The following is a 27,130-nucleotide window of genomic DNA, read 5'->3' on the forward strand; positions in this document are numbered from 1 at the left end:
TAATAAATCTTTCGCGAATCAAAACAAGTGTGTACAGTTTAAGCTTGAGTTCTGCATATCGCGTAATCGATTTGAATAAATATACGGTATAAATGTCCCGAAACTGAAACTGACGAGCGACGAATCTTTTTCAAGGCGAATTGGCCAACGATTCGTGGGATTGTATTATTATCCGAACGGCAGCCGAATATCGGCAAACGAATGCAAATTTCGGTTAGCGGCGAGAAAAAAGAAAGGACCGATACCCGAATCGAATGCTGGCGACGAGGAACGGCATGCTGCGAAGTTGTTGCAAGGACGGTTGATTCGCGCACGCCGCGTGTGTACACGGTCAGAGGAATGGCGCGATCCTCCCGGCGAGTCTCGTTAAATCCAAACAGGCGAAATTCGACGTACCGCGCAATATTATATAGTATTGTAAAGCAATATCTCCTGAAAGGTAGCCTTGGTGTTGGTGGTGATGGTGATGGTGGCGGTAGAGCAAACAGGTTTTTCGAGCGGAGCCCCGAAACGACGACGACGTATGCCTTGCTGCGCGGGGTGCAATAAAAATTTTTTAATAAAAAGCCTCACCTGCACCGCGGCCGATTTGTTAGCTTCTTTGTGGGATCTCTGCGAGTCGGAGAAAGAGAACGGGCAGCGGTAGACAGAGCGACGAAACGAAGGTGGGTAAGCGAGGTGGAAAAAGAGGAAGAGAGAATGGTTCGATGGAACGAAAGAACAGAGGTAGAGAAAGAAAACGGCGCCATTATGACGTGCGATTGGAGTTTGCTGCTTGTTTGGTAGGAACGTATCACGTGTCAATACTTTTCCTTTTCGTTCTGTATGTAAATTCGAGCCCCATGGGGGCGCGAGGGCAGCATCAATCAATGGCAGACGGCAGCTGATTAAAAATTGCGCAACAGCCATGAATTATTAATGCGACAATAAACGTGCAAATTCCGGTACGCCACCCCGTGCGCATCGGCATCGTTTCCTTTAACTCGCGATCTCTCCGCGCTCCGTCTCTCTCAGCGGGACTAATTTTTCGCGCCGGCCGGGTTGGGGGCTGACTGAATCGAAACTAAATTGGCGAAAATCTGGAGGACATCCGATCGCTATAATACAACGATTGCCTCGATCGAATTAAGGAAAGACGGGGCTTAACGATAACGGAGTCGACGGGGACCACGGTTTTACGCTTCGTTGTGTTCGATGAATGTGAATTTTTTTGACGAGATCGACCAAGCCATCGGCGAGCCTCCCACGGAAAATGAAGACGGAGCATCCTGCCCTAAAGCTCGAAGATACGCGTTACACGCCTCGAAATCCTGATCGGCGCGCATTCGACGATGCTTCGTATAAATCCGGAAAGGAACACCGCCGTGTATATATCCTCAGGCACTCGCGAGTACGCGCTTCCTGGAGAGGCTCGTTGACACACGGCACAAAAAATCGGAATATTTCTTAAAACGAAGAGAGCGAGCACCGCGCTGCGGCCGGTCGCGTCGTCGTATTTTACACGACGGTCTGGTGCGCGGAACCTCCCACACAGGTAGTTATCTCGGTGACTTAATACCAGGTAATGTGCTCTCCAGTTACATCTCAGGCGATCTGGCCGGCTTGGCTCTCCTTCTCTCTTCTCCCTCTCGCTGGCATCTCTTGTTCTCTCTCCTCGGAGTTGGCCTGCCCTCTCGAAGGACCGGATCGAGCGATCGGTGGGTCCGTACAAGACGAGATGGCAAAGGGTAAGGTGGAAAGGTACCGAGAGAAGAGGAACGAAGGAAATTGGAAGAATAAGAAGGAAGAAAAAAAGGGGGAGAGAGGTGTTGAAGTTACTCGATCCCCGTTCCCGTAAACCTACGCGACGCGACAAAGCGATCCGGGACTCCGTAGCGTGGATAGTTTATTATCGACAACCCTGCGAGACTATTCGCCGTGTACACACATTTTCATTGTGGGAACGACGCGAAGGGATCCCGAGTAATAAGAATCCGTTCGTACGGCCAGGGGCATCGATGCAGCAGAGGTCCGTGTTAAACGGGCACGATGGCTGGAACCGCCCAAAGATTCCGAGGCGAGACATAGCAACGGAGAGAACCGAATAGAAATATAGCGGACAACGAAAAATAATACAAGCATTACTCGAACCAGGTGTTCTTCGAAAATACTAGGCGTAGAAATTACCTCCGTGCCTTTATATTTACTCATTTATAGCTCTGACGTATTCTTATTCTTGGTAGAAAATAAACCGTTTCATTTTCCAACATTCATCCCGACTCCAACTAAAGAACAAGAAGATCACTCTGCCGATTTAAATCCATGAAACGAGGGAAATCACCTTCCTTAAAGACTTTATGATATTCCTGACTATGCAGGTGCTGATAGATGGTTTAAATCGATCTTTCGGGAAGCTGACGAGCTACATCGCGGAAGAGATCTCGAGAGGAATGGAAGCGAGTACGAGGCGAAAGGGACGCAAGAAAATTGAAGAGGAAAGAAAAAAGGAAGGCTGGGAGAGGTGCTGAAGTTACTCGATCTCCATTCCCGTAAACCTAGACGACGCGACAAAGCGAACGGGAGACTCCGGTTCCCCAAGGACGGTTTATCACCGTACGGTCTAAAACCGTTCAGCCTCGTCTGCGTTTTCGCGGGGAGAGTGTGTTGGTTGAGATCGCACCTCGTAAGAAGCAAGTAGTACGAGCAGGGAAAAACGATACGCGTACGCTTGAGAACGCAACATTGATCGCGCCGATTAACGGGACCATTAATTGCCTGATTTTCTACGCGCGAATTACGTCATTATGAGCCAATCCCTGGGGACCTTAAAACTGCGATAATTAAGAGTAGACATTTTATTAATGTAAAATTATTCCGACGAGTACGTCCACGATGTGTAGAAAGTTCTCGGAGATGACAATTTTTTTTCTTGAGAAATAATTAAAAAATAACGATTTTGCTTCTTTTACGAAACTCTATACAGTTTTAAAGAGGGAGAACACAAACACGAAAGGAATGAACGCTTTGCAACTCTGCATAATGAACGACGTTAAACCTGTTTCCTTCCAATTATTGCATTTCGACGTCGGTGTTTTTGCCTCCGAGGACTGGCCTTTTAGAGAAATCGAGAAAAACAAAAGTGCGCCGGGGAAGATCGTAAACAGTGGAAGTAACGAAACGCTGTTTATCTGGGTGGTGCGAGGAGCCTCATCTTTTTCTCATCGCGACAACAACGCGCCACTTTTCTCGATAGTGGAAAACCTCGGTGTTCGTGAGACGAAACTTGCGAAACTTGGCGTCGACGCAAGCGTTTCCTTTCGAATCGTTTCAGAGACTTGCCTATCTCGGTCGGATCATCTCCGCGATTATTAGAAGCTTACAGAGGAGTTTTCGAAAGAGATATTGTCTTGGAACCACGGTTCCGTCGTGGCAAAAATGTTGACATCGCGAGTGAACCGTCAGAATTACAACGGTCTGTTCGCCAACGACAGTTCGCACGTATTGTTCGTCCGTGTTCGCGGGTCTCGTGAGAGCATCGCCGAGGGGATCGCACCTAATAAGAATCGAATCGTACGAGCCAGGAAGCAACACGGTGTGTGCACTTTAGCAGCGCAACGGCGAACGCGAATCGTACGGCAGTTAACCTATCGACAGATAGAATTTCGCCTCGAACAACCAGCCTCGCAGCAGTTGGTTGGCATTAACCGTGGATATTTATCGTTACGCGTCGATCGAACGAAAATCCACGCGAGTTACGTACGCGTTAAACGTACACCGACTGTTTCGAGGTTCCGCGGTCGTTTTCGAGAAATTGTTAAATAAACCATGATCGCCGGGAGATCGAATTCCGTGTTAGCGTTTCCAACGTAATACTCGTACAAATAGTCAGCGGTGGGAGTCGCGTCAGCGCGGAGAGAAGCGAAAACTGTTGCATCCTCGAATCGCAACGAAAAGGAATCGAGAGAAAGATTAATGAACGTTGCAATTTCTCGTAATAAATTTCGAGGAGTTTGCTGTAAATTCATCGTTAAGAGTGTAATTCCTCGGTAAATTTGGCCGCCGTTAACGATATTAAGAGTACCCTCCTGCTCCGTCAGCTTCCGGTTTGTAGCCCCCTCGAGGGACCGCGGTGCTTCGAATTCATCATCGAGATAAACATCAGTTTTTCAGCGGATAATGTTTCACGTTCACGAGGATACACAGTGGTCGATCGTTAATTATCGCCGAACGTTGCGCGTCCCGAACTTTTCTATCGGCGCTTTAACGACCGTCGTTAGACCGTACAGCTAAGTTTTACGAGGAGAGTAGGATGGCGGATGGAGAGCGCCTGGTCACCAGGTGCCAGGCTTCGAAGGCGACATCAACCCGTGCCATCTGCCGAATTGGTCTACTCTTGGGCTGCTCCAAATTATTTCCTACGACCTAACACACCCCATCTTGTCTTAAACGGTGTCCTTAAAAGCTTCATCATAACTCTGATTTCCAGAGTTTACGCTTTTGCGAGTGGAGTGAAAATAGTCTCGAAACCGGAATGTGACCAAAAAATAATTCTTTAATAATAAGAATACTGTTGCGACGACATGAAGATGCATCGTTGCGGCAAGTGGCCCGGAGGCCACTTATGACAGGTCAACGAATTTGTGTAAAGAAATACTACCTTGTTAAACCTCGCTCACTATTTCGCTTACAAAATTATTTTCCCTTTAAACCAAATAACTTTCGTAAAAACATTTTTATGATAACTTCATTCCTTCGTGAGATAATGAACCACTCCGCTTTAATCGAAACAACCTGTATAATAGACTTGCATCGAACTAGAACGTTAAGTGAAATTTCAAATGATCATAATCGCTCGTTTCCTACGGATATCGAATTAAATGAAGTTAGATATTTAAAATGCCGAGTTCAACTACCCCTTAAGAGTTCCATTCGGCGAGAACTAAAGACGATAAAATAATGCAGAGCTAGAATAACGCGGAAAAGGTTCTGAGAAGTGCACGCCTGCGGAGAAATATATTTAACCGGATAGCGGGTGTTGCGACGTAGCTCCGTACGAGCACCGGCGACGCGTGCGAAAACAGACATCATCATCACGGCTGTTAAGTGAAAAGATAAATACCCGCGAAAACTCTCGGGGCCGATACTAGTTTTTACCTGGCGCAAATGCACCGCGAGGGATGCTGAAAGGCCGGGTAATCGTCGTGTGGCGTGTGGCCGTACATTAACATATAATGGTCACCGTCATTCTTCTCTCCGTCACGTAGGGCCCCGTTTAATCATTCTTGGTCACCCCGTCACGTAATCCCCTCTTTCGGAACGATTGTCAGGCAAGATTACCGAGCATTAATTTGAAAAATGTAGCGGCGTCGACGAGGGCGAGGCGTAAGCTTATTAGCCGAAAAAACACCAAGTACCTACCACGCCACCATCATTCGACGATTAAGCTCGGGCGTTAAGGCGAACTTTTGCGCTTCGAATTTATACGAGGCAGTTACGCGCGGCGACGTATCCCGTGCCCGGAAAGGCTCCACGGGTGCGGTGTACGATATCGTTCAACTGCCAATTCAAGTTTCCCCGCATCCGAATTTCACTCCCCAGACTTCTCCACGGAGGGCTCGTCCCCTGACGCTCCGAATTATCCGAATAAGTTAAGTCCATCGTTACGCTCCTGCGCGGAACTCGGGGGTTCGATTGGTCAATAAGCGTGAGTAAGGAACCGTGGAACTTCTAATCGAGATGGCTGGGACGTCTCTAATTAAAACGAGGACCGAACGAGGGAAACTAGAAGGGATCAAAACCGCGGAGACTTTTCTCGTTGCGATTGCGCATCCAAAGGATGGGAGGTACAATTGGGTCCAGAAAATAGGTTCTCCATCTGTGGCTCGTACAACATCAAATCGAAAAATTTGTGTGACTCCTCGCAGTAGGTGGTCGATAGTCAGAGCTACAAGTTTATTACGCTTCGAGGCGGTTGCTTTTAATAGTGGCTGACAATACGTTGAAACTCCCCAGGGTATCTTATTTTGTTATAAAAATGCCTACTACTGATACGAAACGACCCTGATTTATGTATTCCTAGCTACCGCCCTAAACCGATCAGTATTTTTCTTTAATCGTCTACTAAGTGGTAACCGTTACCGATATCTATATTAGATTGCCTGCGATATAAAATGATCGATGCGAGGAAAACCAATGTTCCATTATCCGAAAATCCCCTCACCCGAATGGTCTCCTCATTAATACGGATAATGGAGGGTCTACCGTAATCAGCTAACGCGTAACGCTAACGATTCTTTTTCACTATCGCCTAAACAGATACAAAGAACGAGTAGGTGGACGTAACGAGGTCTTCTTTTCCATTTTTTTTTTTTTTTAAATTTTTCGTGTTGCGTCCACCCATGATCTTCGGAAGTGGCATCTCACGAAACCTGATTGCGTCTACAAATCAGGTTGTAGCGATGATCGATGAGCCGGGCCGCCTAATTGAGAACGAAATTCGGTACGAATAACTCGCACGGTGACGCACGATATCCCGGCGCCCATCGTGTCGGGAGAGGCGCACGCATAAATACACACCGGGCCTGGCAGTGCGAGCGGGCCATAACCGATGACAGATTGGCAACGCGGGTTATACAAAGTACGGAGGGAAATAATTCGTCGACTCGACAACTTCATGACCCCTAAGTTACTTTCCGCGACGTTACAGTACATCTATCGGGGACTTAACGCCCCGGCGTCAAGGAGATCCAGCCTGCCGGCTGGTAACCTGTGTGTAGGAAATTTAAACGCGTCATTCCGCGATCTACGCGTACGTGTGTACTCGCATAGCTTTGTTATCGGCGCGAATGCATCCAACCTCACGCGCATAAATAAGCCACGGTGACGTTGCTCGGAAGTTGATTAACCCACGTGCCGCGAGACGAAGATACTTAATCGCGAGGAATGACGTTGTCCGCTCTTAGCGCTGCCCAGAGTGCGCTCAGAAAATGTCGAACACTTAAACGTGGCATCTTTTCATTTTTGTTCCGATTATTTGCGTTTCTCCCCCCACTCACTAACCAGATTCGAATTCCAGACACTCCCCTCGGAAGATACACTTCGTGGATTCGTTTTGAACGTTCTCTGATTTAAAACGTACGACGGAAACGTACCGTTATACTGTGAAAATTGACACTTTAATTACGGGAGTATTTAGAAGCAGTTTAGTAGAACGAAGAGTACCGAAATAAAAAATATTAACAGGGTTCGTTGATTCCTGCAACGCGTCTTAAAGACCGATAAATAAATAAAGGAATAAATTTTCACCGTCGATGATCGCCACTGGGAGACATTCCTTCGACAAGTTACGCGGATTAAAATAGCGGAAACTAAGGGAACACGCCTTCCTCGTTAACCAGTCGTCCTAGGAACGATTCAATTACAAGCGGACGTACGATTTTCCAAGCCGGCGTTATTAATCAATAGTTTCTGGAGCACTAGCTACTATCGGTAGATCTCGAGAATCTCTGGAGGCCACGTGTCTATCTCTCATTCGGGTATATCGTGATCTAATGCACCATAGACGACCTAATTACGCTTCGACCGCGAGCCGGCACATTTCATGCTGACAGGTAACGTCCCAGCCGAGCCGACTTATCATCCAGCTACCGGCCGATCTCTAATCAGGGCCTTCGGTTTAACCGGATCAGCCATCGCTTTCGATCGTGAATCGAGGATGAAATTGGACGACAAACGATAATTACCCAGTCGCCCTCCAACTTTTACTTCGTACCAAAGTAATTAACATTCCCCGTTAATTTTAGTACCCTAACGAGGACCCGATACTATAATCGAACCAACTTTCGCCTTCCGACGGTTCTAGAGATCGGAGGATGTTCTAATTTCCTTGCGTACTTTCGCGCGTTCCAAAAGATTCCCCTCGGCGTAGCTACTTGGGTTACAAACGATGGAAAGTTGCGATCGATTTCACGGTTGAAACGCAACTTGTTTCCTGGACGTTCGACGTACAAGTGGCTCGCTTGTACGCGGCTCGCTTTGTGGAGGGCGACTCGCTCTAGAAAGCCTTCGCGCCATCGCAAAGAATACGCCACGGATAAAAAGAACGATGCGGAAACGTGGAAGGGTATCGACATGGCGAAAGGCAGGAAGGACTTAATCCCGGGACGCGTGTCGGGGAACCATTTGTTCGAGGGTGAAGAATGCCCGGCGCTAAGAAATCGGCCGGTCGAGGCTTCACGGGCCGATAGGTGACGTTAAGAAGAGAAATCGCACGGATCACGGGGTAGAGGAGCGTAGTCCGGATAGACTATATCGACAAGATACCCTACCGCGACGCCGACACGGGGAACACTGTAAATGGTAAAGGCACAAACATCGAGAACCAGCGGTACACCGGTGTGTACCGGAGCGCGTGTACACGGATAGGCCGAAAGTGGTCATGGGAAAGGTATCGGTGCGTTAAGGCCAAGACTGGATTCCGCGGGGCGAGGCTGGCTCGTTGGCGGGTAGGAGTGTACAAGGTCTTCGATACCTCGTAAATTACCACTCAGGGCCCCCTCTGCCAACCAGCTCTCGGCTCAACTAATGTTAAGCTGCCTACGTTTTCGTCCTGTCGGGGAAATACCGCCGTCCACCGTCCGCGACCTAACCCTCCTCGAAAAAACACCGCCGTTTCGACGCATTCTATTTTACACTCTTTTTTCGGGGTGAAGCTCGCCTCTGCAAATGAGCCGGTCGCGATCGACCGACCGTCCCGTTTATTTCCAGTCCTCGGCGCTAACACCGTCCGAATCGATCGGAGATCGAAAGCGAAAGCTCGTTAAGGCGAGCCAGAGGATTGTATATTCCCCGATATTCTTTCGTTCGTAAATTTTCTGCCGGCCGAACGTTATTGGGAAACACGAAACGCGCCCCGAACCCAACGGACGCGATCCTTAACACGGTCCTGATTCCGATCTCAGCCGAGGGAACAATTCGACCCTAGGAGTCCCGAATTCCTACCATCATTTGACGCCATTACGACGCGTCGAGCCTCCTTTCGACAGTTTTCCGAAAATTCGTCAACCTTTTATTAATTAAACGCTGTTAGATTTGAGATAATAAGACGCTGTTAGATTTGAGAAAATTTTTTCGAGCAGTGCAACTCCTGATAAAAGAAGTGTACCAAAAAGAGGGTGTACTATACGTACAACTTATCAGAAATGAATTACTGTAGAGAGGACAAAGACAGAAACTATATAATAAATTCTTGATAGTACCTTTCTTTTTGAGATCGTTATGATGTACGCCTTTAATGAGTAGCTAACGATGACGCTCCGAAATTTGCGCTTACTTTTGAATAACTTTCCCATCGTTTCCCGAGTATATAATTACGTATATATTTCGAGTTTCTTAAGACCCGTAGGATCATATCTAATAAAAAAACTTTTGCTGCTAGTCGACTCAATTTCTAACATTGTCCTTTCTTTTCAATATCACACGTGCTTGCTGCTAATATCTCAACAGAACGACCGATGTTGGTATAAACGAAAAATGATCTTTAAAATAACGTTGGTCCGGGTTCGCGACAAGATAGCTTATCGTTCGGACCGAAACGAGGGGCCCGACATACTCGAGGCGAGTAAGGAACCAAACTCGAAAATGATTCCCGAAAAATACTGGTTGTAGGGTTCGATGACGTTCGCTCGTCGCGTGAACGGATGTAACAGTTGTCGTGTAACCCCCCATAAGACTGTCGTTGGTGGAGGCAGGGATCGTCGAGGTACGCGCGAAGCCAACTTTACGACAATATAATTTTGGTAGCGACACACGAATGGTGTGGAATGCGACGATCGGAGTCAACAAACGGTATAGAAGTCTTCGATACGTCGTAAATGGCCCATACCCGGTCCCTTCACGGTCGTATCCAGCTCTCATCTCGATGGGTACATGCACGTATATATACACATAATATCGAGCTGCCTACGTTGTCGTTGTACCATTGGGAGACTGACAACCGAACGACCGAAAACACTGACGACGCGCCCAGTCTTCGCTCGCGAACAAAGCTCGGTAACTCTCTATTATACGACCGATCGAGAAGAAGACGAGGGCATGGCCTGGTCGACGAATACCAGGCCTTGTACGTTCCTGTATTTTCGTATTAAATTCTTTTTTGACCGTGAATCAACTCTCGCGTAAAACGCAAAAACAGAACAGTCCTGAACGCGAAGAAGCGTGGCGATCGTCAAGAGTGGCCTCGGGGATCGAAGGATGGTATCCTTCTGAGAACTTGTCAAGCCTGGATTGGATGAATTTATGATTGACGGATGTGCTCTAGTTTGGATAACGGAATGGTATAGAGCCTTCAAAGATAGGAAACTCGTGCTACAACTTTTGTAATCTCGACTGGCCTCACGCGTTCCAGCGGTGTTTACAGTTTATTTCTATGTTTTTCCTAATCTTTATATATGTATAACACTAGTGGAAGGGCGAAAATTCGACAACCCGAAAATTCTTCCAAGGAGAAAGAAGCTAGAGTCGGCGACATTCAAAGTGAAAAAGTATCTGAAAGAATATTTCAGCCTAAATGGTTTTCGGTCGGTGGCTATTAACTCTGTGCAGCGGGATTCGTTTGAAACCGAGAAGGAACCGATGGTCCGTAAAGCGAAGTGGAGGACCGCGAAGAGTCCATGGGCTCGGGCAGAACCGATTACATCGGGTGGATCCGACGTTGGGGCCCAACTATCGACGAAGGAGGGGGATTCACGAGAGAGCCTATTGTTGTGCTTAATTTAGCGTTAAATTGTTTACATCTCATTAATCGCCGGGAAGAACCTGCGGGCAGACCGTCATGATCATCGATGCACGTCAGTCATGGACCGTGGGCATCGCTTTTAATTTCGAATTGACCACCGTGGCCGAGCCGTACCATGGACCCTCTAAGAAACGGACTAAAGCATCTCGCGTGTCTCTTGTTTCAACGTGTGCGCCCGAAGAACGCCACGGGACGAGTCCGCGTCGCTCTAGCACGATGCACTCGACTGCGTCAGCCGCGAACGACGGCGGAGCAATATTGGAACTCGAGCTCGAGCTCTCGACTAGACCGGTTCGTTCGTTCACTGTCAGTCGAGTGCACTTCGCGGTAGCGACACACGCGAGAGCACGTTATTCCTCTGGGTTACGGTCGACCGATACAAAACGTCCAGCTACGTCCACCTTGAACCGTGTCGCTCGAGTATCCTCTATTAACGTTGCGTTTACCGTTCGTTTGCTAGGGACAATGTTAACCTACCGAGACTTCTGGCTCGGTCGCGACATGGATTTCTGCGGTTAAAATTGTTAGGGGACCTCGAGCGTGTAATCGTATCACCGGCATAGCGGGTAGCTTCGGCGGTGGTTTAAGGGGTACTCTTTTTTTTTTTTTTAACTAGTTTCGAGACTATTTTCATCACTTTTTTCATATACAAGATCCTCTGATGGTGAACTGTTCTGCTCAAATTGTTTCCAAGTCACATACGATATTAAATACAATTGTCGCGTGAAATAGGGAGGAAAGTATTAAAACGAGCAACAAAATAAAAGAGTAACCCTTAAGCAACAAGGATATAAAATAAATAAGCAAAGAGTTAAATACTTGAAAATCATTGTAATACTAGGAACATTGTAATACAATGACCCAATTGTGCGACAAGGACATGACCGAATGGAGCAACGCGTAAATGCGTCCATCCTAGGGATTAAAAGAACGCGGTGAAATGCGTTTGCGCGTCATTGTCGCATAACGCGAGATGCAGACGGTAGTCGGAACACGATAAACTGGTCGCTCGAGGCCAGTAGTCGGCTAATCCCCCACCTTTACATTTGCTACTTTGCCGCTGATTGGCTGGGTGGTACAGATAACGAGATGATATCCATCTATGGAGTACCCCATTCGTCACGAAGCTCCTGGATATCTTCGTTGCTTTTAAAGTATATGATACTTTATATCGAGTACCCGTGCATCCCTAATATAAGCACTGAGATCATACCAGGAAGTCTCCCTAACAGTTTTAACTACATCTCGTACAGTGGTTCGAGCGGTATCGGAATGCCAATTATTTCCGGGGGAGCTTCAGTCGTTTAATGTAAATACTTTGGGTAAACGATTCAAGGAATAGTAACTCCGCACTGTAAACGCGAACTTGCGGGAAACAGAGGTTCGAGACGGTGTAAAATACGAAACCGCTTGATTATCTATGGTCATATTTCTCATCGCCTTCGTTTTTGTTAACGCATTAGTAGGCCCGAGTGCAGCTACACGCTATGATCATAGTATAATTTCACATAATGAGAACTCTGGTAACCGATCGGTTAAGGGATACAGCGACTATCTACACGGAATCTCATGCTATCGGCTTTCAATAAGGTTGATAAAGTCAACTGCACGGGTACAAACCGCGAGAGACTATCCGACGCCTGTAAAGGAGATGCAACCGGCGAATAATTCACCCGTTATCTATACCATCTACTGGCTGGTTAAGCAATTTCTCGAGAACGTCGATATAATGCCGTGTTCCGCGCGTTACCGGCAAACAGGAATATTCCGCGAATCGCGCACGATACATGAAATTAGAATGTTTTCGTGTGTTAAACGCGTCTCGATGAGCAACGCGTGCAATCGATAATAATCGTAGGCAATTTAGCCGTCGATTTAACTAAATTCGAATCACTTTCGCTGCGAAAGTGAACATTAATTCAACGAAATAAAGTACTGGTTCGTGCAACGTGTACAGTTGAAAGCGACTCACCTGTTAGATGACTGCCGGTAAACTCGAAGTCGTCGTCCTGATCCCAATGTTTCAGACTCAAATTCGACAACGAGGTAGCGTTGGCGAATTCCAAATTCGCAAAGTGCCAGTCCAGTATTTGACGATCCTTCGAAGACAGATACACGTCGCTGCAAGCAAACAACAAATTTTTTTCTTTCTTCTCTTCAGTATTTAAACGGTACACGCTATTGTATAAAATTTACCTAGGCGGAGAGGCTTCCAATTCCTGTAGTTTTGCTTCGATCTCTTTCTGCTGTTCCGATAATTGATCCCATTCCTAATACATAGAAAATGGACAGTATAAAATGTCTAAATAATTACTGCAACTGCATACACGTAATTGCGGTTTATACCTTGCATGCGTTATGGAGGTCGCGTAACTTTGAACGCAGTACAAATTCTTGCGTTATATCGCGTGTCTGTAATTTGCTTTCGGTCATTTCTTTGTATTGTTTATTTAACTCGACCAAACGATCCATGATCGATATCATCTGTAACGTAAAACATATTCTTGACTTCGATGGAAGATGCTCATAAATACTTTAAAGAATAATTATTATTATACGTACCCTGTGTTGATTAGTGATGAGTCTTCCTTGAAGCGACAAGACGGAACGTAGATGAGCTACTTGACGTTGTTTGACACCTTGTTCTTGAAGGCGTATTACCCATTCTAATGCTTGACCTAAAGACACCGGTCGCGTGTTACCTCCTTGCCCCGTCGATCCTGCGTTGCCCACGTAATTGAAATCTAATTGATGCGAAAGATACGACGTTGCCTCCAATAACCTATTAAATTCCCTTTCTACCATTTCATCCTTATCTTTTGGAACCTGTTTGTGTCCAAAATGTTAAAAGTAAGCAATTTCCTGAAACATGCCTTATCGTCATTGTATACGCAAAGAAACAATTATAGTAACCGTTTGACCGTCGCTTTCGTACAAAGGACACTTTTGTCTAATTTTGTGGAGTTCCATATTAATTTGTTTACTTAGCGTTGTAACAGGATTTCCGCCTAAACCAGTAACTACCATTGCGCCAAGGTCGGCAATGTACGAGGATTTACGGAAAGTTGCGATACGACCACCAACGCGATCCTATAAAATATGAAAAATATGTAAAATGTCATACGCGCTTTATAAACGTACAGTACAATGTAGAGTAACGCATACTCTTGCTTCGAGGACGATAACTTCTAAACCAAACTGTTGCATCTGTTGAGCTGCGGCTAAACCAGCTATACCGGCTCCAATTACGATTACTTTACCTAACTTCTTAGTAGGTAATGGCTGAAATAGGAAGTTCAATGTTAAAAACGTACGATGTAGAATTAATTTATTATAATTGATTATAAAAGATATATTACTTTAAATCGCTTAAATACGCCAAAGTTTATAAAACCATGTCGCTCTAAAAATGCATGAATTCGACGTGCTAGTACGGTGTCGCTGTTGTAAGGTGGTTCAATGGCTGGTAAAGCATTTTCAACGATTAACTGTTGCTTGGGATTTTCAAGCCATAATTGCAACTGAAATAAAAGAAATTACATCTAAGCGCAAAAGTACTCGACGAACACGTATTATTTGTTGACGTATAACATACGAGTCTGTTCCTTATATGGAGAAAAACTTTCTGAGTTTGTGGTGGACCACCAGAAACATCTGGGAAACATGCAGCCTCTGTAGAAGTTAATTTATCGAATGGAAGACGACTTTGGAATGCTGCCCCTTCTAAGCCGTTAAGTAATTCTTTCACTAAAATTAGAAATATATATATATATTAAAAGTGCTACCCAATAAAAACTACCAAAACTGGCAAGAATATTCTGACACTGAATCGTAAAAGTTTTCAATATATATTTACCATGTGGATCCTCATGATCACTATCCTGGTCATCTTCTTCTTTTGTTTCTATTTTTATCGCCGAAGATGTAGGTACTGACTGTGGTATGGCTGCATCAGCCTCTTTCTTTACTTCAGGCACAACTTTTTTTTCTGGTGTAACAAGTCCAGTTTTAGATTTCTCCGATGTATCAGAAGCATTTTCATCCTCTAACTGATTATATTTTTCTTCCATCTCTCGATATTCCACCTATATACAAGCATAAATGCAGTAGAATGTACTGTCAGTTACAGATTTTCTGTAAACAAGTCTTAACGGAAGACATTGATCTTAACATAGAGGTTAAAATCTTTTGCTGCTACTTATGAATTAAAAGTTGAATAAAACACTTTTATCTTCACCGACACGCACTGAAGTCTACACAAGTAAAAAAAATCATACGTATGATTGCTGACAAACTACTATCAACAACAGAAAATGTATTAAATCAAAACATAACCTAACCTACATGTTTACAATTCAAAACCATTTGCTATGAAGACGTATAAATTTTGATACGTACGAAATATTAATTTCTTGTACAATACTACATAGAAGAATACAGATAAACAAACATTTTCGTCATTTTGTGAAAAATATTGTAAATCTTAGCGTTTGAAGTTAACCATAACAATGCTTTCTTTAGCAATACCTATCGAAACAAACAGTATTAAAAGCATTTAAGTAACGTAATACAACAAACCTTCGCCCTTTTCCTTCGACTCATCTTGCAATTCTTTAATATGTTTTTCACAAAATCTAATCACTACTAAAAGTAATCACACAGGTTTGTTTTGACTCTTCAAACCGGCGGCACATACAATTATGAAAACCAGAAACTACAGTAACACAGAATACTACGCCTACCAGAAAGTAGTTCGTCCCATGTCAGCATATAGTATAGACATCTAAATGTGAACAAACCGAACTTTTCGAACTTTAGTAACGTTCGGTAATTCTCCTAGCGATGCCATCTAACGTTTGAAGATAGAAACTAATTCGCTACAACTTAGGTGCACTTGAACGTGGTGCGCAATATAAATACTAATATGTATCTAACGTTGTGATAAACATAATTTAGCTAATAAACATAGAATGATGATTCATGTAGGGTTCAAATAGAATACATTTGGTTCTATATTCTTCTAAGTTCTTATAATATATTTCATTTTAGGCTTCAAACAGATTACGGTCTGTTGTGTTTCAATGTACAAGAAATCAAACAAGATCTTTCTTTTACTGGCTAACTATCATATTTAATAGGTATCGCAATTAAAAATGAATATCTTGTACTTGATGTATAAATTAAGTAGTTGTTACAAGAAGGTTATGTTTCAAGAGTCGATGAGGAACGTATAAAGAAACTTGGTCCTGATCTTGCTTGTGCAGAATGGCTTTTAAGGAATGGAGCATTTGTTCGGTGGAAGGGATTTTCTGAGAAATTAACAGATTATAATTCACTACCATCAGCAGGGAATAAGTATTACATCGAGGCTGTTGATGCTGACAATGCTGGAATTAGTCATATTGGATTTCCATACTTTGGTCGGTATTACAAAAGTTTTTATACGCTAAATGAAGCTGAATATATTCAAAATGACTCATTCAAGTTATTGATTTAGAGGGATGCAAACACATAAAAGAAATTAAACTTAAAAACTGTAGGTATATCAATAATGACGCTATACCATTATTATCAGTTCTTCAAGATTCACTGATTAATCTGGAACTTGTAAACTGTAAAAGTATTACAGATGAAGGCCTACACAATATAAAACTTCTCAAGTATATATACGATCATTCAACAATAAATACAATAAACAGAATTTTAACCATAATAGTACATCTATTTTCAGAAATTTGGAGATGTTACAAATTCAGGGATTACCATACCTCAAAGATAAAGATTTAATTCGCAAGGAAATTATTCAAGCTCTGCCTAAGTGTAAAATTGACATTTTATAAATGCACTATACATATTTTTATGAACTATGTGTTTGAAAATATGAAATAAAATAAAAATTGTAATATTTGTAAAATTAATACCTTAATTATAACCCTTCTAGCATAATGTATCTCCTGATATATCTTAAACGACTACATTCTTTAATCACCCTTCGACCTACATCATTTTACTGGCGTTTCCCGCCAATATTCTATTTCAATGTGTTGGCTAACCTGTATGTACAACAGTGAATGTTCGAAGTTTAAAACTCGAAAGAGTCGTGATTTGAAACGTAAAAGATTTAACGTTAATGAGCTTCTGTTTGAATTAAAAGTCATGCCACAAGAAATGAATATTTTATGCTGTTATTCCTGCAAAATGTATCAGGTACTTTCTATATACATGCGTTACCCCAAAAAAATGCGATTGTCATATCGCAGTTCATAACACATTAATTGCTATCTGTTTCTCAGGTCCATATTGTTAAAAAAGCAAAAAAGTGGCAGTGTAAAATATGCAATGTAAAACAAATTCTCAAACGGGTAAGCTTATTGTTGTCTTCTGTGTTAGCTGTGTTCTATGTATATAGATAAGATAGTCCATTATCATAAATTTCTGTCACAAAAGACAGTATAATTCTAGAGGCTATCAAATAAAGAGTATATATAGTATAAAAAACAATTTAAATTGTTAGGTTTATTTCCAAGGATCAGGAAAAGATTGTCGTATTCAAGTTCAAAAATTAAATGCCATGAAAGAGTATGAAATTGAAACAAGTACATCTTTTGTGTTCGACATGGATATGCAGTCTGGTAGTAATCACAGATCACAGGTAGCTTTAAACAAGTGGAAAAAATATTTGGACACATCCGAAGAGATTGATTGCAATACTTTTGAAATGACAAATGATGAGAGTGATAGTGACAAAGAGAATGATGGTCCCAAGTATCTAAATAATGATAATGTGACATATGAACATAGTAATTCTTTTTGCAAAAATAATTCAAAAGAAAATGTTTCTTATAACAATGAGAAAGTATATGACCATGCTATAGAGGAAGAATTAATTGACAATAACTCAAGTAATGGTGTTACTCAGCACAACAATATAACCAATGACAAAGCTATAAATAATATTTTTGACGATAACGAAGATTTTGATCTTGCTATTGGCTTTTAATTTCTGTAAATTCTATAAATTTAAACAATATATTTTTTATTATTCTAATGTATGATTATTTTCTGTGAAATATAAAAACGTTCATCACCATCTTCTTTCACACTTCTTATTTATTGATTACCCATCTTAACAGCGTCATTAAACATAAATGAAATATGAATTATGGTTTGGACAGTATTTATTTGTTTATTTTGCATGATTTAAATACATTTTTTAATTTCAAAATCTTGTAGATATTCTCAGGATACTAACTGAGAACCTAATATATAACACAGACATACACTTGTAAAAAAATAAAATGCTAATGGACAGAATTATATAGCTGATGCATTTAAACAATCACAATTCATCAAATATAACTGAGTATTATCTAAATCTTTTTATATTTCAACTAATCCGATTAAAAATAATATATAGTTCCATCAGCATTCCATTTTTCTTAACAAAGACTGTTAGCTGTAGCGATCACAAAAGGTTCCATACTTCTAATAAGGTAGAAGATTACGCAGAATAAATGGCACTGAAAGTTTGTTTAGTTTCAGTGAAATATAAACAGTCTTAGCAATGCATATCTTTAGATAATGGCTGGAATTACTTTTTACTATTTACTTTTAACTTGTCTCTACAGTCAGGGTTAAAGACTTTGACAAGGATCAGTTGTAACGATAGTAAGACAATTTGTGGCAGTGCGCCATACGAGCAGTTTTATTTCTCATTGCTTAAAGGCAATAGAAAAATCAATTAAATGGCAGCTTTAGTGGAATAAACATGTAGATACGAATGTATAAAGAATTTGTGAAAGGAAACGCAAAAGGTTCTTGGCAGGATGATTTTGCTATTGTGTTCTTTTTTTCGTTGTGCGTATCAGTCCATTGTCACAAATCCAAATTTGAACTGTCCTAATTACAATAGATGAATACTTAAACTCTTTGTGTTTCTTAGACAATCTATTGTCTAGAAAGCTACAGGTATTGGTTATTTACTTCGCGAAGAAGTATCGTTACTAGATCCGGATAATTGAAGTTTCAAAATTGCTCTAAATTTCATTAGGCAAGTATCGATACAAGTTAGTTGCTTCTTGTATAAAGACCTAAAGAGACGAGAGTAAATAAATTATTATAAAAAATATCTGCTATTAAGTAAAAAAAGGATCATCGTTTGGATCATTTCTCGTTCTCGTTCGCGTGTTCCAACCAAACGCACATGGTACACGAGAAATTCGTCTCGACCGTTCGCAATAATTTTACTGTAAAAAGTAGCGTTAAAAATATGCACAGTACTCGTCGAACTGCGACCGTCTACTGGAATAAAAACGTTATTAATTAAATATCACGTTTCCGTTCTCTCTTTTTTTTTAATTAAATATCACTAAATAAATTACGTTATTAAATGCATCGCGAAATTAATTAATATACATCTAATCCTTCGACAATACGATCAAAGAAAATACAAATAAACCGGTCAGTACTGATGTCTGTGCCGCCGGAAGTTCACCGTGTCTTGATGATGCCTCCAACTGCTTTGCCAGCTCCTGCTGCGTCTGTTCCAAACACTGTTCAAGAGGAAGAAAACGGGATACAAACGTTTACTAACCGTGATACTACCCAACATCACCTCTACGTTTTCTAGTATACAATAGTCGAGCTTTCAATGGCTTACTTACTTTTGCAACTTTTTTCGTCTCTTATTAGGTGGACTACCGAGTTCACTTTCGCGAATAATTTGCAAAGCCGACGGTACAAACATATCCTCTATGGAAATAAATAACATGAAACAAACAGTAACAAGGAAGAGACCAGATCACTCGCGTTTCATCGATCGAACCTACCGAAAGTGTTAACATATTTTCTCTTCGAGATTAATCTTTGATGTTGTTGGAGCTGCGGTAAACCTTCCCTCGCATTTCCAACGGTACAATCCCGCGTACCTTTGCATCCTTTCAAATGTTCCAATTGATCGTGAAGATACGATCTCTCGTTAGGCGTTAAGGAAGAAAGTCTATTCCATTGTTCAAACGGGTCTAAATGAAAATTAATAGAAATAGAAATGGATCAGCTGCGGAAAAGACAATTTCAGTAACGTACTTACCGATCCTTAGATTATAATAAGTAACCAAACCGGTAGTGAACTCGCAGTAAAGGAAATTATGCGTCGCGTTAATTGTACGAATGCACGAGTACGTGTTATTGTTCGCATTCATACAAAAACAGAATGGACCTGCGCTCCACATAGGCGCGGTACGCCAGTGATCGTTATCGTGCTCGAAACAATTCATTTTCTCCGTCAAACACTCCTTCTCGAGCTTGGCTTTCTTCCGCATCTTTCGCTCTTTCTTTTTCAAACGTTCTTCCTTCAGTCTTCGCCTCTCTTCTCTGGCTATCTCCTTCTCGTCCTTCTTCGTGTACGAGTCAGGCTCGCAATAGCATTTATGGCGAGCTTCTAGAGGGCTGTTCAACATTGGCGGCAACCGACGATTGCTTGCTATATCAATTATATCTATTATAAACAAAATAAATAAATACATAAATAAATGAATAGATAAAATCAGAATAAAATTTGCACGGCAGGCAGATTTTTTTTTTTTATTCTAAGCTGTTGCGTCAAAGATCAACCTTGTTTATTCTTCCTATCAGGAGATTCCAAAATGGTGACATCTATCCTGGAAGGTCCAAGATTTCCTGCAGTTTTATTTTTCTGCAACTTCGGGAACTTCCTCGGAGGTGTGATCGTAACTGGTTCCACCATTGGAGTTGTGGGCAAAGACGCGGTCCTAGAATGAGCGTCGATCGTTGCTTTAACGAACACAGGAGTCGTTCTTTGTGGCATTGTCGATTCCATGACGCTGGAGGTTTCCGATCCCGTTGATAGCACCGTTTGCGGATCCATTTCCATCGTGGTCTCTTTATCGAAGTCACTCGTAGTCCCTGTGCTACTCGATGCCTCTTTTTGAAGTGTTGTTTCTCCCATTATTGCGGTAGGGAGTGTTGTGTATCTGGTCTGATGATACTGATGCCTTTGACTCGACATCGTACTCTGCGTGGTTGCGACCGCCTCCGATGTTTCACCGAGACTCGCTACCGACACTTCGTCGTGGACGCTATTCGTAAACAGCGTATTGTTCTTGCGATGATGAATCTTTCTGCGTTTTTGTGGCTTATCGATCTCGACTTCGGTTCGATTGTTCGAGGTTTCTTTTATCTTTGGGCGACGCGAAACCTTCTTCGATTTGATCGTCGTAGGTACAGTGGTTGTCCCGGTTGTTTGTTCTGCTATGGCGATTGGATCGTTGTACGTGATCGCGATCGATTTTTCGGCGGTACTCGTAAAACCGATTCCGTCGTCCGTGACTTGATTCGACTTCGAAGTGGAACGGCCCGTCGTAACGCCGGGATTAATAGTACTAGCGTGATCGTGTTTCTTGTGATGGCGATTCGCGTGATTCTTCTGCGCGTGGTGATGCGGTTTGGGAGGTTCTTTGTCCTCTTCAGCGTCTTTTTCCGTGTCTGGTATGAAGTGAGGTCGTTTGATCATCAAGTGACGACGTATTTCCTACGAACGATACCATAATTCATATTAGTTAAATTCGAGTAAACAAAATCGCCAACGAGACTCACTTTTAGCGTTTCCAATTGCATCCTCATCTCTCTTATCTGGTGTTCGATTTCCCGTCTCGAAATGCGCCATTCGTTCGGATCCTGGTACACGGTGTCTGAACAATTTACTCCGCCCTGAGGGAGGACCGAACACTTCGGTGGTAACGGTCTGCGTGTTTCTGAGTGACGAGCTTGTGTTTCCTGAATACGACAAGGACAATTTAGCGTACCCTACACCTAAACATCTTATCGCGTCAGTTTCGTGAAATTCAGTCCTAGCTTTCTACAATTCGGTGTACCTTCAAGTCATCTAGTTCTTCCTCTATACTCTCCATGATCTTGGTCACATGTTCCACGGTATCTTTCTTCGTGACGCTTCTTCGTATTCTCCTGTGCCTCCTGACCACGTCCTCGACATTCAGCCGACCTTTCACCACCTTGTCCAAACTGGGATCGAAATTTTTCAGCGCGTACTCAAAGTCCTCCAAGTTATCTAAATTCAGCGTTTCTTGGTCATCGTTCGATGTACGATTGTAGAACCTATCTCTGAAGACACATCCGACGATAAAACATCCATCATTTATCAAAGGAAAGATCAACAGCTTTCTAAACCCTCGTACCTAGAAACCAAGTCCGCGTACTCCATCGTCACGTTCTCCGCGAGCTCGTTCAGGTCCTGGAAGAATTCCTCGTCGTCCTCCTCGTCGATCGCACGCCGATCCCGGTTACCATCATTATAGTCATCATCGTCCACGTCGGTATCCCGATTGGTATCTTCGCTCAAGCTAGCTTCATCCGCCGCGTCTCGTTTACCTGACAAAAATCTTGAACGATGATCACCGCTTCCTTACAACGAGATGCATTGCAAATTTCATCATCGCGATAGACGCTCTCCCATCACCGAGATCACAGATTGCGAGTATTATCGGCATTATTATCATTATTAATTACATGCGGGACAAGACGGGTAATGTAAACAAAAAAACACATGACGTTAAAGAGCTGTAAAAGATATATACTTCTTCGCTGTAAATGTTAACAACACTGGATATTCTGATAATGAAATCCAATGGAGACGAATCACTTGTGATAAAGAAGGAGGATAAGTTATGTATCGATATGATATAATGGGAAAGGGGCGTGTAGTAACATGCACATGCATAGTTGATTAAATAATGTAAGTATGAATAAAACACATATTCTTGAATTTCATTCTAAATACAACAGAATAGGGAAGGAGACGACCAGTCGGCAAAATATCGCCGATCATACCTCGTTTAGCGAAGTATCTGGCCATATCGGTGTACATATCCACTGGTCGTCTATCCCTGCCGAAGCCGTACCGATGTCCCTCGTAATCGTTTGACTCTAGCCTCGTGTAGACGACTCCGTTCGGAGTGAAACAAGCGCATTTCTTCGACATCCGCTGAGGAGGCGCCGCGTACTTGCACTTGTGCCTCCTCCATCGGTGGCCATCCCTCTCGCAACGCCACTTTTGACCCAGTACGCAGTTGGCCTGGGCTTCCGGTCGTGAGCACTCTGCCGCGAGTCGTTCGTGCTTAGTATTGAAGGACGAGTGCACCGGGTGTACTCTGTTGTCCAGATGCGGCTCCAAGTCTAAAAAAAATTGTCGTTTCACAAGTTTTTTCCCGATTCGAATCCATCGAGGATGTTTAACTTATGTCGCAAAAAGGTTTCGTTTATGGCTACGCTTCGAAACTTCTCGGCGAGAACGAAAGTGACACTCAGAGGTAATATGAAGGGAACGCGCGAACCGATAAAATGGGATTAGAACCGATCGTTGCGCAAATCCTAGCCGAAAGCCTGCGCGGGATTTATGGTCGAACCGGAATCCAGACCCTTTTCATCGTGGTAATCCCGACCGGATGAATAAGAATTCATTTAACGTAACACCGAACTTTAATTATGAGCGCTAAGTCTCTCGATTTACCAAAGTTCGTTACTTCTTGGTGAAACGATACGTATCAGTAGGACGGTAAGCATCCATGAAATTAATTTCTGCTGATTACGGTATTGAAATCATTTATTTAAACCGTCTACTTGTACGTTATACCATTTATGATTATAAATGATAACGATTACGACAGTGAACAGATCCGCGGTTCTATCTAGCTCGTTCGAATCCAAGAGCGTAGATAAAAGTGTTACGTCCACTTAATTTCCCGCCGACGGTTCCGTAAATCTGGCCCTAACATAATTTATTCATTGAAGGATCGGATCATAATGCCAGATTGTGGCTCTCGAAGCGAAGACTGGTTTTATTGCTACGAAAAGGTCAGCGTAGCATCGGCGTAAAGTGTTACGGCTTCCTAGAGTAGAAACTACGTCTTGAATAAAGACGAACTGCATAAAAGTCAGCGTTGGGCACAGTGTAATCTGATTACATTGACCACGATCAAATTACAATATAATCGCATCGTAATTGCACACTCCCGTTACACGTTAAGCACCGTGCAATTACGATCTAATCATAATCGTAAATCGTGAAATCATGTAATTACCTCGAACTCGTAATCATAGCAATGTAATCAAATTACATTCTGCTTAACACTGACAAACGCTAATTTTCTATTTCATCTTTGTTTAACGACTTCATTCGTAACGTTAAAAGCAAAAATAAAATGTACATACCAAAATTGTACCGTATCGAAACGAGGTGAAAGGCAAGTTTCAGCGGATAAGGCTGTTTTAGAATCTTACCCAAATGATTTACCGTTTATCGTTCTGTTAGAAAAAGTAGGAAAGCGCGTTACTCGAATCGTAGATGATTGTGTCCTCGAAGTCCTCGTCCTCGGAGATGTCCTGATCGCTGCCCGTGTCGTTCTCCAAAAAACGGTGGTCCGCGTCGTGGTCAATGTCTGGATCGACATCCGGATTGTCGTCTTCCTCCTCCAACGTCGCGTTCGCGTGTTGTTTCGCGAGGGTAGCGTTTTGCCTTCTAGCTTCCCTTGCCTTCGATTCCGCGATTGACTCTGGAGTTTCGCGACGGCCCGAGGATTCTATCAGGAATGTGTCTGGCCACTTAAATTTCGACCTCCTTCCGTGTTTACTGTAACACGTAACGTTTCAGATATCAGAGGCTTTCACGGCCCTTCGTGGTCGGTACTAATCGAGTCTTCCGGATGTAAATTGTGTGCTTTGGATAAGATACTTTAACGTTCGACAACATTAATGTTAGCTTCTTCATGATTCAAATGATACCATATTATTGGCGTGCGTCGTGTATTGGGGATCATTACGAGTACCAATCAGCCAGGTTTCGATAGAAATTTTGCTGGCGTGAGCACTGGTACCTTTAAATGCTTCCCAATATCAGCATGTCCTTTCATCCCTGAGAAGGTAATCTTATCTATCTTGGTTAGAGTATCTTATCCAATGGACACGATTTCCACCGAGAAGCCTCGACTGTATCAACCGTGACGTAACGTTTCTCGGTCGAGGATCGAATTCCGTGGCAATATTTGTTCCAAGTCTTGACGTACGATACGCCCCGTATACGTACAGTGTATGGCGAAAAATTGGCAATGTACTCACTTCTGAAAAAGTTTCTTGAAAGAACGACCGTCCATCTGCGGCGGCGTCTCGACGCCGGCCATATCCAGGAACGTCGGCGCCAAGTCGATGTTCAAAACTATGTCGTCTACTCTGCAACGTCATATATATAGGTGCTTTATTGTAATCCAATATTGCGGCTCGCCCCTTCGGGGTAAATACCGCGCCGCCAGCATGATCATATTCACCGCGAGTATTCCGATGCTTTCATTTTTCAAATTCCCTGCTCTTCATCCCTTGTTCGCATCCGATTAGCGCGTTATTCTGAAGTTTACGATAGCAAAGTGGACAGGGTGAACCACCTATCGTCATTTACCACAAGAAAATCTCGACTACTCTTGATCGTAGTTTTATTAAATAACGGTACCTAACTTTTCATCTTTTCAAAATGTCTCATTTCGGCGTACAAAGGCAAATTTTAGCGTCGCGATCAGGGTTGCATTCCCAAGTGTGCTCCAATTTATACGCGAATAGTCACGGATTCACGTTTGCACGATAGTTTGGCAACGGAAGAACGTCTCGGTTTTCCAGCTGCTTTTTTGTTGCTCGGTTTCACGGGCCGCGATGGATAATTTGTCGCTTTCGAGACTCCTCATGACGGGCTGGAGGACCGTAATTCCAGAAGACGTCCAGACAACAGCCACTTAAGCGCAAGTGCTCTATTTATTACCGTGAAATCTTACCAGCGAATTTAAAGGAAGAGAGGGTATCCGTACGTTCGATGTCAGGACGCCGATGAATCGCGTCGTTGGTTTAATGCAGCACGCGATTGCCGCGATCATCGGGTGAAATTATTGTGTACGATGTATATATAGACTGCTAATTTACGAGACGACGGTCTACATGCGCGTGAGTGTTCCGTACCGCCAATGATCAGGTGCTCAACAGCGTTGAGAAGCAACTCGTCGGGGTAAGAAAATTTCGCTTGATTCTACAAAATGGAAAGCCAGAGAACTTCAAAGACATGGATGCGTAACGTCGCCGTAAATCTTTTTATACCTGTGCGCCAGTGTCTAACAAGTGAGACGTCGACGTCTTTTACAAATTCACCACCTGTCTCGTCAGTTAACCGACATTTAATCCTTCGTTTATTTGTCTGTCGTAGTGATGCGCACGAGACGAGATAAATCTCGATCTCGATCTCGCATCACTAGGCTGTCCAGCTTACGTCCAGCTGACGTAACGAGCGTTTCCGCGGAATCAAAATAATAATAAACAGCAACTTACATGGTCCCGGGCTCGATTCCAGGTCCTCTGATGAGAAACGGTACTCTGACATCGAATTCAAATGGAAAGCTCTTCCCTTTGATCAGACCGAACTGTCCCAAATGGTAGCCATGATCGGACGTGTATATTATGTACGTGTTGTCCAATTCCCCGAGATCTTTCAGTTCCTGATAGATCTGTTGACGAAGAGACAATCGTACAAAATAAATTCTCGTTTCAGCAAAACAAACGTACAGTCGTTCGTGGAAAAATATTAAACCGTGCGAGTCATCCGTACCCTGTCTACGGCATCGTCGACGCTTTGCAACGTTTGCAGTCTTTTGGTCATCAGGAGATCCGTGAACTGTTTATGGATCGGCTGCATCTTCTGCGTGACTTGCAGAATCCACTGTTTATCGGGATTCGGCGCGTAGTCGTAGGCTGGCGTACTGAAACAAGAAATTCGCGTAACTTTGTTACATTTTTCACGCGAATAAACATGTTTACTTGTCATAAATCTTTGACACGAGACAAAATATTGACGCGTTGCCTACACCGCTGTAATTGGCAACTAATTGCCAGCCCCAAACCAACTTTCTCCCGCGTCAAAGAATCCCTGTTACCTGATTAAGTCTCCCAACGGGTCGAGCAACTACATAGGATTCAGGATTTAGCACACGCGTAGTTCCCCGCCGGAATCCGAGTCGGCTGGGGGAAATTGAATTAACTTCGAGTATCTAGCAAGACGCAAGAGTTCGATGCAACGAGATGGCGAAACACGACGGACCCTCGAGACACCGTATACTCTCTCTCTCCTCCTTTCTCTTTCCACCTAGCTCTCCACCAATTACGCGAGACACGAAATTATGGGTAATTGGCCCTTCACCTTCCTCCGCGTCCTTCAGGAACGCTCGCCTCGAACGCGGAGGATCTTTGTCTTATTGGGGAACCTTCGTACGGGATGCGGGAACAGGTTTGTTCGCT

The 27,130-nt window shown here is 43.1% G+C and overlaps 4 protein-coding genes across 6 annotated transcripts in view; 2 read left to right on the forward strand and 2 right to left on the reverse strand.

Moving 5' to 3' along the window:
* LOC128876485 (lysine-specific histone demethylase 1A) overlaps positions 1-15,490 on the reverse strand; it is a 101,722-nt gene extending 86,232 nt beyond the window's left edge. Inside the window, exons 1-10 of the mRNA XM_054122905.1 lie at positions 15,353-15,490; positions 14,631-14,859; positions 14,370-14,521; positions 14,134-14,295; positions 13,940-14,056; positions 13,688-13,864; positions 13,337-13,600; positions 13,121-13,258; positions 12,971-13,044; positions 12,747-12,895 (exon numbers count right to left, since the gene is read on the reverse strand). Coding sequence (XP_053978880.1) covers positions 12,747-12,895; positions 12,971-13,044; positions 13,121-13,258; positions 13,337-13,600; positions 13,688-13,864; positions 13,940-14,056; positions 14,134-14,295; positions 14,370-14,521; positions 14,631-14,859; positions 15,353-15,376 — 1,486 coding nt within the window. The 5' untranslated portion in view covers positions 15,377-15,490. The remainder of the gene's footprint in view (positions 1-12,746; positions 12,896-12,970; positions 13,045-13,120; positions 13,259-13,336; positions 13,601-13,687; positions 13,865-13,939; positions 14,057-14,133; positions 14,296-14,369; positions 14,522-14,630; positions 14,860-15,352) is intronic.
* A 125-nt stretch (positions 15,491-15,615) lies between these two features.
* On the forward strand, positions 15,616-16,694 carry LOC128876412 (ATP synthase subunit s, mitochondrial). Its single transcript, XM_054122753.1, has 5 exons — positions 15,616-15,756; positions 15,824-15,912; positions 15,989-16,194; positions 16,272-16,434; positions 16,506-16,694. Exons 1-5 carry the CDS (start codon positions 15,745-15,747, stop codon positions 16,612-16,614), a joined length of 579 nt encoding a protein of 192 aa, XP_053978728.1. The 5' UTR covers positions 15,616-15,744; the 3' UTR covers positions 16,615-16,694.
* A 48-nt stretch (positions 16,695-16,742) lies between these two features.
* On the forward strand, positions 16,743-17,868 carry LOC128876411 (integrator complex subunit 1 homolog). The gene is made up of 3 exons (XM_054122752.1): positions 16,743-16,981; positions 17,068-17,136; positions 17,289-17,868. Exons 1-3 carry the CDS (start codon positions 16,814-16,816, stop codon positions 17,772-17,774), a joined length of 723 nt encoding a protein of 240 aa, XP_053978727.1. The 5' UTR covers positions 16,743-16,813; the 3' UTR covers positions 17,775-17,868.
* Positions 17,869-17,934: 66 nt separating this feature from the next.
* Positions 17,935-27,130, reverse strand: part of LOC128876413 (extracellular sulfatase SULF-1 homolog) — a 64,431-nt gene continuing 55,235 nt past the window's right edge. For 2 of the 3 annotated variants that reach the window (XM_054122755.1, XM_054122754.1), the window contains exons 5-17: positions 26,445-26,595; positions 26,168-26,343; positions 24,923-25,033; positions 24,142-24,437; positions 22,640-22,984; positions 21,988-22,180; positions 21,667-21,913; positions 21,389-21,568; positions 20,387-21,323; positions 19,863-20,270; positions 19,603-19,794; positions 19,438-19,525; positions 17,935-19,326 (exon numbers count right to left, since the gene is read on the reverse strand). In XM_054122755.1, coding sequence (XP_053978730.1) covers positions 19,236-19,326; positions 19,438-19,525; positions 19,603-19,794; positions 19,863-20,270; positions 20,387-21,323; positions 21,389-21,568; positions 21,667-21,913; positions 21,988-22,180; positions 22,640-22,984; positions 24,142-24,437; positions 24,923-25,033; positions 26,168-26,343; positions 26,445-26,595 — 3,415 coding nt within the window. In that variant the 3' untranslated portion in view covers positions 17,935-19,235. The remainder of the gene's footprint in view (positions 19,327-19,437; positions 19,526-19,602; positions 19,795-19,862; positions 20,271-20,386; positions 21,324-21,388; positions 21,569-21,666; positions 21,914-21,987; positions 22,181-22,639; positions 22,985-24,141; positions 24,438-24,922; positions 25,034-26,167; positions 26,344-26,444; positions 26,596-27,130) is intronic. The other variant, XM_054122756.1, reaches the window with a different exon arrangement.

The sequence above is a fragment of the Hylaeus volcanicus genome, chromosome 5, assembly GCF_026283585.1.
Source record: "Hylaeus volcanicus isolate JK05 chromosome 5, UHH_iyHylVolc1.0_haploid, whole genome shotgun sequence".
Lineage (NCBI taxonomy): Eukaryota > Metazoa > Arthropoda > Insecta > Hymenoptera > Colletidae > Hylaeus > Hylaeus volcanicus.

Bases quoted from the DNA above. Each gene is read 5' to 3' on its own strand.
- LOC128876412 (XM_054122753.1), top strand. The intron at 15,913-15,988 runs GTATCGCAATTA...TTATGTTTCAAG, and splicing joins CTAACTATCATATTTAATAG to AGTCGATGAGGAACGTATAA. The intron at 16,435-16,505 runs GTATATATACGA...ATCTATTTTCAG, and splicing joins CACAATATAAAACTTCTCAA to AAATTTGGAGATGTTACAAA.
- LOC128876411 (XM_054122752.1), top strand. From the start codon at position 16,814: ATGTGTTGGCTAACCTGTATGTACAACAGTGAATGTTCGAAGTTTAAA. The intron at 16,982-17,067 runs GTACTTTCTATA...TCTGTTTCTCAG, and splicing joins ATTCCTGCAAAATGTATCAG to GTCCATATTGTTAAAAAAGC. The intron at 17,137-17,288 runs GTAAGCTTATTG...TTAAATTGTTAG, and splicing joins TAAAACAAATTCTCAAACGG to GTTTATTTCCAAGGATCAGG.